The 11,279-nt window shown below is 33.8% G+C and overlaps 5 protein-coding genes across 5 annotated transcripts; all 5 read right to left on the bottom strand.

The window, feature by feature from the left end:
* Positions 1-218: 218 nt before the first annotated feature.
* On the bottom strand, positions 219-1,685 carry DFA_05288 (uncharacterized protein; the record flags this gene model as incomplete). Its single annotated transcript, XM_004360950.1, has 3 exons — positions 219-1,141; positions 1,258-1,387; positions 1,467-1,685. The coding sequence occupies 3 exons, from the start codon at positions 1,683-1,685 to the stop codon at positions 219-221; spliced, it is 1,272 nt and encodes a 423-aa protein (XP_004361007.1).
* Positions 1,686-1,962: 277 nt separating this feature from the next.
* On the bottom strand, positions 1,963-6,847 carry patB (P-type ATPase; the record flags this gene model as incomplete). Its single annotated transcript, XM_004360949.1, has 4 exons — positions 1,963-4,612; positions 4,695-5,223; positions 5,994-6,034; positions 6,810-6,847. The coding sequence occupies 4 exons, from the start codon at positions 6,845-6,847 to the stop codon at positions 1,963-1,965; spliced, it is 3,258 nt and encodes a 1,085-aa protein (XP_004361006.1).
* Positions 6,848-7,377: 530 nt separating this feature from the next.
* DFA_05286 (uncharacterized protein) lies at positions 7,378-8,637 on the bottom strand (the record flags this gene model as incomplete). Its single annotated transcript, XM_004360948.1, has 2 exons — positions 7,378-7,971; positions 8,044-8,637. 2 exons carry the CDS (start codon positions 8,635-8,637, stop codon positions 7,378-7,380), a joined length of 1,188 nt encoding a protein of 395 aa, XP_004361005.1.
* Positions 8,638-9,016: 379 nt separating this feature from the next.
* DFA_05285 (TCTP family protein 1) lies at positions 9,017-9,624 on the bottom strand (the record flags this gene model as incomplete). The annotated part of the gene is made up of 2 exons (XM_004360947.1): positions 9,017-9,533; positions 9,611-9,624. 2 exons carry the CDS (start codon positions 9,622-9,624, stop codon positions 9,017-9,019), a joined length of 531 nt encoding a protein of 176 aa, XP_004361004.1.
* A 299-nt stretch (positions 9,625-9,923) lies between these two features.
* DFA_05284 (uncharacterized protein) lies at positions 9,924-11,177 on the bottom strand (the record flags this gene model as incomplete). Its single annotated transcript, XM_004360946.1, has 3 exons — positions 9,924-10,340; positions 10,419-10,927; positions 10,982-11,177. The coding sequence occupies 3 exons, from the start codon at positions 11,175-11,177 to the stop codon at positions 9,924-9,926; spliced, it is 1,122 nt and encodes a 373-aa protein (XP_004361003.1).
* Between the last annotated feature and the right edge of the window lie 102 nt (positions 11,178-11,279).

The raw sequence follows: 11,279 nt of genomic DNA, 5'->3' as shown, positions 1-11,279 counted from the left end.
TGCGTGGGGGTTGTCTTAAGGATCTGTCCCCCCAAAAAGAAAAGAGTGTGAAAACAAATAAATTGCACTGCATCTTTGAAGTTGAAATTGATTGGAAAAAGGTGGTGAGGGGAGATTTTTACACAAAACCGAATAGTTAATATGTAAATCTCTCAGACTTTGAAGAATGCATAGTAGTACTACTATAAGTATTTCTAATTTTAGAACCCACACATTACTCATTTTATTGGTGTAAGATCATTGGCATTGTCTATGATGACCAAAATATTGTTCATCCTGTCGTGATTCTCGGAAAATAGTATCATCCACATTAAAACCAATACTATGAAAACAATCAATATTGCCAATGATATGATTACTGAAATAAATGTCGAAGAATTGGTTCCAACCAATGAATTATTATTATTATTATTATTATTATTGGTTTTGGATTGTAATGAGGTATGTATATAATCGGTATGATATTCAATATCTTGAAGTGTCATTGGTCTCGAATTGGAATTTTCATCAATATTATTATTAATATTTTGATTGGTGGAAGAATATTTACTGTATGTATAATTATTATTATTATAGTTGGAGTTGAAAAGAGAGGAGGAGGAATTAAAGGAATTTACATTTTTGCGTATTGGAGTAGTTGAAATGGCCGCTGTTTTTATAGATGCTGTTGTTGCCAAGTCTGTTGTTGTTATAGGCGTAGGTATAGGTATATTTGTTGTCATCTTTTGGTTTTTGGTTTGAAGATGATTTAAATCTAAAATACTATTAATATTATTTTGATCTTCTTGTTGTGATTGTTTTAATTGTTCATTTGCCAAATCATAGATGATTGATTTCCGATTTAAATTTAAAATACCAGATCCAACACCAATTGATACTCGAGGAGTGTTGACAACTGTCATTCTTTGATGTGAAGCGTCAAGAACCGATAAATTACTACTCTCGTAGGTATTGGATGAAGATAATTGAAATTGAAGTGTTGGTTGACTACTAATCTCTTCTGGTAAACTATCTGAAAGATAAGCCGATAATGGTTTTCCTTTTGCTTCTTCATCAACCTCTAATTCTTGATGTGCTCTTGCCAATTCTTCCAATGTAAATTCTTTTCTTCTTTTCATTTTTCTTTTTATCAAAGTATTATCTAAAATCTAGATTAGAACAAAATTTAATAAGTAAATTAATTATAGTTACTATAATACAACTGTATAGATTCTTTTTTTTTTTTTGTTTTTCATACATCAACTAAACAATATATACAATTTACAACACGAGCAGGATTCTTATTTTCAAATAAATCAAGTGTTTGAAAGATGATTGGTACTTTTAAAGTATGACATTGTAATAGAAATTCATTTATATTTTCTATTCTCTTATAAAAGAATACTCCCTATGTAAAATACAAAAAGAAGAGAGAATAAGTCACACGTGATGATCAATGATGTATTTACTATTTCTATTCTATTTACTCTTGGTTGAATGATTTTTTGTATAGAGTTTGGATAATATAGATTGATTAGTTTACAAAGTATAGTTCCATCTGCAACCAATTCTATCAAATCATCGGTAGTCTGTGGAGGAAGAGGATCATTGTTTTGTGTAAAAGTATCTTTAATCCATTCTATCAACTTTGTTCTTCTTTCAAGATATCTTCTAGCTTCTTTATCTTTTCTTTGTTGTGTAAACATTTAAAAGAAACAAATAAATAAATAAATAAATAGAGTTTAATTAGTAATGACAACTAAATTTAAAAGGGTGTCTGTTCAAAAGTTTGACACTTTTAAATTATTTGAAATTAATATTTTTGTTTTTGAGGAGGGAAATTAAAAAAGAAAAAGAACTAAAGAACTTTATGTTTTTTTTTTAATTTTACTAGTAATATTATTATTTATTTATTTTCGTACGTATAATAATATATTTGTTTGTTTGTTATTTGTTTGTTTGTTATTATTTTTTTTGTTTTTTTTAATTTACTTGAGTAGTTTTAATTGATGGAACATTAATAGCAGATGGAGAATCTACTTCTACTACTTTAGTTTCTTCTTCTTCTTGAATACTTTCTAATCTTTCTTTTTCTTCTTTTTGTTTTTGAGCGGCAGCAGCATGTTGTTTGGCTTTAAGGATATCTTCTTCCTTGCGAGCAACCTCACGAGCACGAGCTTCCTTTTCCTCTCTCTTTTTGATGTTTGATGGGAGATTGATGAGAGGTGGGAGATGACCACGGAGAATATAGGTGATACCAAACTTGATAAAGTCCATAGGAATGTACCAGAGTAGACACCAAATCCAGGCAACGAGGGCGTAACCCCAACCACAACCTTGGAGGTCGGTTTCACCATTGTGTGGATAGCCACGGAGACCATAGACACCGATAAAGGTGGCGATGATTTGGGAGAGGACAAAGGCCATAGACATGAGGAGACCTGGACGTTCAAAGTAGGAGAAACCTTGGGAACGCGAGACAAAGATGGTGGCCAATCCAGAGATGGACACTTGGAGATAGATGAGACCACGCAATTCATTGTCGTTGAGGTGACGCAGATCAAAGGTACGTTCAAACCAGGTGCCGTCATGGAGGATGGAAAAGAAGACAATGGTGGATGCGACGAGGTAGAGACCATAGGCGATGGCCATGACAAAGACTTCAAAGAGGTTCCAACTGTCTGGTTCGTTACGGGGAATGACACGATCCTTGGCAATCGTCAACATGGTACCGTCGTTGAGGATGGCAATAATGACAGTGGCGATGGTTGGGAAGAGGAAGTTCCAAGCGACGGTAAGAATACCAAAGGTAACACAAATACGGACAGTGGCAGAAACAGAATAGATGACATAGTTTCTCATTCTTTGGAAGATCTTACGAGAGGTGATGATCGAGTCGATAATGACAGAGAGACCGGCAGAGGTGAGGACGATATCAGAGACGGAACGAGCAGCATCGGTGGCACCGGCGACGGCAATACCAATGTTGGCCTTTTTGAGGGCTGGAGCATCGTTGACACCGTCACCAGTCATACCGACGACATGCTTGCGCTTTTGCAGAGACTTGACAACCTTGTACTTGTGTTCTGGCCACATTTCAGCAAAACCGTCGGCCATTTCAATGAGTTCGTTGCCCTTCATACCGAGGTCGTTCTTTTTGAGATAGGGGATGGTGAAAAAGTTACCACCCATGCCGAGACGACGGGCGGTTTCCTTGGCGATGGCGAGCTGGTCACCAGTGATCATCTTGACACGGACACCCATATCGAGGGCACGCTTGATGGTTTCTTCGGTATCGTGACGTGGTGGATCAAAGAGTGGGATGAGACCGGTAAACTTCCATTCCTTAAAGTCGGGGTAATCTTCGGCACGAGCAACACCAATGGCACGGTAACCGTGGTCGGCAAGATCTTCAATTTGACGTTCTACTTCCTTTCCGACACGATCCTTGTTGCATGAAGAGTTGAGGATGATTTGTGGAGCACCCTTGGCAGTCATGACTTGCTTTCCGTCTGGGCATTGGACGAGACCCATAGCCTTTTTGTCTTCGGGGTTGAATGGGTAATGCTTGACAATCTTGTAGGCGCTGTAGGGGAGGCCGGGGTAGGTGGTCTCGCAGTACTTGGACGTGGCAATATCGATAGCGTCGCGGTCGTCGCCTTCGGAACACGCCAGATACGCGTCAAACATGACGTTTTCAGGCGTCGACCCGTCAAAGCAGATGGGAACGTCGACCGTGAGGATGTTGAGCGTGAGGGTACCCGTCTTGTCCGAGCAGAGAATGTCCATGGCCGCCAGTTCTTCAATGGCAGTGAGACGCGAGACGATAGCTTCCTTTTTAGAGAGTTGCGTGGCACCGATGGCCATGGTCACAGAGAGGACAGTTGGCATGGCGATGGGGATACCTCCGACGAGGAGTACGAGAGCATTGTTGAGTGTGGTACAGTTACCTTCACCGACACCGACACAGTAAGCCTTGCGACCGACAAACTGCACCATAATCTCGATGAATACCCAAATGACGATAAAAGTGATACAAAAGAACCCAATGTTACGTAGGACGATTTGAAGATGACCAGTATTACCAGTCTCTTGGAGTAGACTAGCAGAACGACCAAAGAAAGTTTTGACACCGGTAGCAGTAACAATACAAGTAGCTTCACCTTGCTTCATTGCCGATCCAGAAAAGATTTCATCACCTTCCTTTTTAGAGACTGGTAGCGATTCACCAGTCAGCGAAGATTGATCAATCTTTACAGATTCACATTTGATGACACGGAGATCGGCAGGAATGATGGCACCAATTTTGATCATAGTGATATCACCTGGAACGAGGTCGGTCGATGCAACAGCTTTCCATTCACCGTCACGTAATACACGAGCTTGACTAATTAAAGAGTTCTTGAGAGCTTCTACTGCATTACCAGCAGTATGTTCTTCATAGTAACCAATCGATGCATTGAGAAACAATAGAGCACAAATTAAAATAAAATCTACCCAATCCAAAAGAATAATGGATACAAGAGCTGCAATCTCCATTGTCCATGATAATGGATTCCACATAAATGAAAGAAATTCTAAAATTGGATATCTCTTTACATCTGGTATCTTATTTTCTCCGTATTGTTTTTTTCTAAAAAAGAAAGGAAAAAAGAAAAGAATATTAATAATTGAATAAATAAATAATTATATTATTTGTTTTCTATATTTTTTACCTTTCTTCAACTTCAGCAGTAGTTAAACCTTTATCGGAAGCTTGTAATTCAGATAAGATATTTTCAATTGGTTTATAATCGGCCTTTCTTTCAAGAGTTTTTCTAAAGTTTTCTTGTTTTTCCTTGGCGACACGAGCTTGATCTTCGGCGGTTGGAGCATTGAATAGTTGTTGACGAAGAGGAGTACGCCATGACTTTCGGTAATCATAACTACCACCAGTAGTCACTGAACGTGGATCTTCTTGTGAAGATGATGGGTCTCCTTCGGTGGTCTTGCTAGATGGGAAACCAGAAAAGGTTTTGGTTGAATCGGCAACATCATTTGAAATGAATGGTAATTCTTGTAATGATCCAGTACGTGATACTCTTGGTGGATGTGGTTGACCATTTTCTGGAATTGTATCTAAATGTTGATGTTGATGATTATTGTTGTTGTTGTTGTTTGTATTGAGATCTAGCATCTCAATGTTTTGTTCTGTTCTACCATCTTCATTATTGGAGATGGGATTTTGTGAATCCATGTTTACCACTTTAGAGTAAAAAAATAAAAGAAAAAAGGAGAATAAATTAATATTTTTCCTCTATATATCTAAATAATTTAAATATTATAATATTGATGGTAATATATATATATATGTATAAATATATTGATTTCAGTCAAAATCCATAACAAAAAAATATAAAAGGAAATTGATGATCTGTCTCTGAAAAAAAAAAAAAAACTATTATTACAACTCGTGAGAAAACTAAACTAAACTAATACTAAAAAGGTATTTTGTTGTTTTTGTTGTTGTTGTTGTTATTTTTCTCACTCACTCCTCGACAATGACTGACGAACGTCGCTGAAGAATAGATAATATATAGATAGTAATAAAATAGCCGCTTGTCACTATGCAAGAGGTGATAGATAGATAGAAGGAAGGAAGGAATGAACATGTTGAAAAAGATAAAAGATAGACTACGAGCTCGTCGTATATTATTTTATAAACACACACGCACACACACACACACACACCTACTAGTAGATAGATATCATTTTGTCGTGATATTGTTTGTCCGCGCGACAGAAACTACAATTCCTATCTTTTTTAATGATTTGTCCTGTACAATGGCACAGATAACAAATGAAAGTGGGGGTGTAATATATATAGTAAAAGTGAAAAACAAAAAAAAAATAGTGATGATGGATAAACAAATATTTGTTTATTATTATTAGTTATTATTATTTATATATATATTACCATAAAAGAAAAAAAATATAATATTATAATATCTTATTTGTTTTTTTTTAATTTATACATACTGATTCGAAAAAAAGAAAATAAATATTATTTGATTTTCTTTAAATGAAAAAAAAGTATTATGTCTACTATACTTTTATTTATCTATCTATCTATGCTATAGAATAAACGTGTTGATGATACGAGTAGGATAATAAAATACTACTCCAACTACTCCTACTGACTTCTACTACTTCTACTACTTGTTGATGTTTGTTTTGGCTGGTGGTCTGACGGCACATCCAGTCGGCTGGTGTTTGGATAGAATTAAAAAAGATAAAGGTAAAAGGTATTATTTAAATTGGTTGGGGGATAGGGGATAGGGTAAACAAATAAATAATAAAAAGAGAGGAAAGGATAAAAATAAAACTGGTTTGATCCTTTTTAAAGTTTCTGGTTGATGGATGATTTGTGGTTGTTGTTGTTGTTGTTGTTAAAAGAAACAAGACTTTAAGAGATAATTGTGAAAAAAAATGAATTAATGGAAAGAAATGAATGTCTGTTGAAAGGGGCTGCTGGAACTTGTTGAGCATTTATAAGTTTTGGTTGTTTTGGATCATGTGTAGCTGATCTGGAACATATCCTATTTAAAGATATTCGATCACAGATGCCTTTCACCAAAACGACAAGCACTGCCAGCATCAGTTATCAGACCACCACCGACGATAGTAGTTATTAATTAATCAACAAGGGTGGGTGGCATCATCATAGAACAATGCACTAAATGTTGCTCCGTCTCTCTCTGTGCACAACAACGAAATATTGGTTACTGTACCATTCATTCATCATAAGATTACCAACCAAAAGTATGAAAGTGTAATTCACACAAACTAACCTCATCGGGGGTTTGAAAGCTGTTCCATCAGCTTCCATGACGCATTGACAATATGAAAAAAATATTGGTTTTTCACGCACCTTCTTGTTTTGGTAACAGCAGAAACCAAAATGGCGAGGTCGGTTTTGTCGGACCAGACAATTAATTCAATTTTTCGATTATTTTGATCTGTGTCATCTGCGTCTCTTGACTATGTTTATTAATAATCTTAGATCAAAATAAAGATTAAAACAAAAAAACAAAAAAGAAGGAAGACAGTCGAAAAAAACAGAAACAAAGAAACCATTTCATTGTATTGAAATGAAGCTTGGAAAACAAAGCAAAGCAGAGATATCAGCAGCACAACAAGAACAATAGAAGTTACAGAACGAGCAGTGTCAATATCATGTTGCCAAAAACGCTATAACAACTATTGTCAACATCATTACAGAAAAGGAATGTTTCTAGAGGTTAAAGAAATAATGTAAAACAAAAGATATATACTTTAAGAGTTTGTTGTTTTATATTATTTCTTTAACACGACGTATGTGTGTGTGATATTATTGTGGAATAGAAGAGATATTATTCTTCATCCCTCAGTACTACTAGTGGTGGTTTTAGGTTTATTTGTTTCTATATTATTATTAATTCTAGCTTTAGTTGGTAACCAACGATTAAATGACCAAATATTAATTTTAAAATGTCCTTCTGACAACATTACAAGTAATAATGATAATCTAATATTTAATTTTTCCTCCTCTTCTCTTATTATTTCATTTTCTATTTGTTCTAAAGATTTAATAATTTCCAATTCTTTTTCTTCTTTATCTTTTGTTAAAACATTACAAATAATAATTCCTTTTGAAACATTTTCAGATACTCTATTCATACAACTTAGACTTTCCCAAGTTTCATCAATCTTTGGTGATAATCCTTCCATTGTCCTAGTATCCAATCCCATCCTCTCCAACAGTGATAATAATTCTTTGGTTGGTTTGGCAATGATTGCATATTGAGCATGTATGAGTTCAGGACTAAGTTTATATAGCACAAAATCACATCCATATTTTAATCCAGATCTTACTATCCATCCAATCGATCGAAAATGATGATAAACTATATATCCATATAAAAATGATTTATCATATTGATTAAATTTTATCCAACATTCTTCTATTGTCATCTAGAAAAGAGAGAGAGAGAGAGAGAGAAAATTTAATATCATAGGGAGATAAACAATTATAACATTACATACTCTAACATATTTACGTAAATTTAATTTTTCTTCCTTTTCTTCTCCTTTTTCTTCAATTTCTATTTCATCTATTTCATTATCATTTGGATATCTTAATATTGTTAAACATCCAAATGAATATGATAAATAGAAAGCTTCATATAAACTAAGTTGTAGATATTCTTCAAATGTTATATTTTCATTATTTTCTGTTGATGCCGTCGCATTATTATTATTATTATTTGTATTATTATTTTGATTATTTTGATTATTTATCTTTACTTTTTTCTTTATATGAAAACCTCCTTTTGTAACTCTTTTTTGATCTCCTCCTCCATTACTATTGTTAGACCTAGAGTTATAGACTGGTTCCGATCTAGAAAGATTGCCTTTACCAAAACAACCATGACGATATAAATCGATACCATCCTCTAATGTGAATAATTTAACAGCATAACCAATAAACAATGCAAAATAATGTTTGATAGGTCCAGATGTAGGGAAAAAGACTGATGCATTATCAATCAAACCATTATGTTTTTTCTTGTGTTTTCCTCCTCCGATACCTTGCGATTGTTGTTGTTGTTGTTGTTGTAATGGTGGTAGTTCTGTCATTGTGTTTACACCAATAAGAATAAAACAAAGAATATACTAAACTAACTACTACTAATGATCGCTCTCTCTCCCTTTCTCTCTCTCTTTTTGTTCTTTTCTTATCGATCGGTTGAGAGAGAAAATAAATAAATATCTGTCTCTTTCTCGTAATGTCTTTTCATTAATGAAGAGATATAATAATATAATATGTGATAAAGAAGAACGAATGAATGAATAAAAAGTAACAAAGACAAAACTTCTGTTTTGAGTTGTCACAACAGCAAAGATTCAAAATTAAAACAAATATATTTGTTTGTATATATTTTTTTTTAGAGGATCAAAAGAGAACTATTTTATATTTTATTTTTAAAAATGATATTGCTTGGTAATAAGTTTTTGTTTAATACTTTTCACCACGAACACCATCCTTCCAGAAAATAAAGTATTGGACGTTTGGATCTTCTTCGGAGAAGTAAGAGAGGGCAACCATACCTTCGGCGTCGAGGTTTTCACCTTGGTAGAAAGTGTACTTGTCAAAGTTACCAACGATGGTCTTGGCATACTCTTGAGCACCCTTTTTGAAGGCAGCAACACGGTCTGGATTGTTTTCAGCGAGGTAAACTTCGATTTCCTTCATGTAACCCTTGAGGTAGGTGAGGTAACCCTTCTTGTCAAAGTTGGTGACTTGGAGACGGTGAGAGTCGACCAAGTTGTTGACCTTGACAACACCAGCATCAGCAACACCGGTATCTTCACCTCCTTCTTCAACTTCTTCAGAGTCGTTGGCACCGATATCAACCTTGACGTTGAGATCTCTAGAGACGATCTTGGTGGTGACTTCGTATACAATGTCGCTTACTTCCTTGATTGGGAAGGCGTCAGAGAAAAGTTCGTCCTTGTAATAACCCAAAATATCTCTAAAATATTAAGTAATATAAGCAAATTAAGAAAGTAAGTAAAAAGAATCTATACTAAACATTATTTCTATTCATACTTGAAAATTTTCATTGTTGACTGTTTAACGGTGGAGAAATCCTACTAAATAATTTAAAGAGAGAGAACTACTAAAATAAAAATAATCGACAACAAAAAAAAGAAAAGAGAGAGGAGACGGAACGAAAATCGAAAAAAAAAAAAAATTAAAAAAAAAATTCGTTTTGTTGACCTCCTCCTCAACTTCATCTCGGTTGGTCAGTTTTGGAAACGATGGTGTTTATTCTAGATTTATTTATAAATAACAATAAATACCTTTTATTGTATTATTAATATTAATATTGTTTTTTTTGTTTTAAAAAGGGTTTCTTCTTTTAAAAGATTGGAACATATTGATCAATTTTTGATTTCATATTTTGAAGGATACATTCAGAGATCCAAATAATATTTTTAATTTCTTGTTCTCTTAATCTAAAGTAGGCATAGAATACACCATAACCATATTGATCTTCAAAAGCCATACGATTAAGATGTACTTCATGTTTTTGGAATGAAGTTTCAAGTGATAGATCACCACTGACGACACCTTCACTGAGTAGGTTTCTAAAGGTTGAGTAGACCTCTAGGATTTGGCGTACCTGAGATATATCTTCACATCTTGCCAATTTACTGGTTCCCTCTGGATACAATTGTCCAATCGTTGGGAATAATTTTTCTCTATCATCTTTATTCAATTCATTTGAATTTAATGAATGAATTGTTATATTAATTGCTCTTCTATCTGCTTCAAACTAAAATAAAAATAAAATAAAAATAAAAGTTAATAATAGTGTACATATTTTAAATATTCTATTTTAATTTCTTTTTACTTTTAAAATATCATTCATAATTAAACTAGTTTGACCACCCAATTCATTACAATAGGCGTAGAAATCTTCAAGGTAAGCTTTGTTTAGAGTATTTCTAATGATTTCAATATTTAATACATCTAGATCTTCTTCATGAAGACAACCTTGGATATAGGGGGCAAGTGGAGTATCGATAAGAACCGTATTGTAAAGATCGGTAGTATTACGAACCAAAGAAAGAGTGGCCATTGATTTGAACATACCAAGTGGATGACACTTGGATATTAATTCAGATACATCTCTTTCATGTAATGTACCAGTAATCAGTAGAATGATATTGTCAATCATATAACCATAACAAATGTAATCTAAAAATGTAGATAATGGTTCAACTGCTTGATTTCTAATTTGATTAAATTCTTCTACCATTTTTGCAGTTGCCTTTTCCTCTATCGTTGCTGTTTGTAATGGTGCTGGTTCCCCAGACAAGAAATCTCCATAATCTGTCTGAGATAGATGTAACTTGATATCTAAATAAGATAGAAGATATATACAAAAAAAGATATTAATAATTCAAACTTTACTAAATCTCTCTTTGTCTTTTTGTTCTTCCTGTTGTTTCTTCTTACCTTCAAGATTTTCACATTGTCTAAGATTAGTATAATCTACATGAGAAAGAATACCCTTTCTAAAACCACGCAACAATGCTTCTAAATAACCATCATCTTTATTAAATGTAAAAATGCCACCATGTTTTCTGCTTCCTCCAAATAATCCCATTTTTCGTTCTGTAATATATAAATGTATGATGATAATGTATTTATATCTCTAATTTAATACTTTCATCACTCTATTAATAATAACAGTGATTAAATGACTCCG

The sequence above is a fragment of the Cavenderia fasciculata genome (assembly GCF_000203815.1).
Source record: "Cavenderia fasciculata unplaced genomic scaffold Scf_Dfasci-G-o-80e12.f1-5, whole genome shotgun sequence".
In the NCBI taxonomy this organism is placed as follows: domain Eukaryota; phylum Evosea; class Eumycetozoa; order Acytosteliales; family Cavenderiaceae; genus Cavenderia; species Cavenderia fasciculata.
The sequence above is the reverse complement of the archived record's forward strand: the minus strand, read 5'-3'. Positions and strand labels throughout refer to the sequence as shown.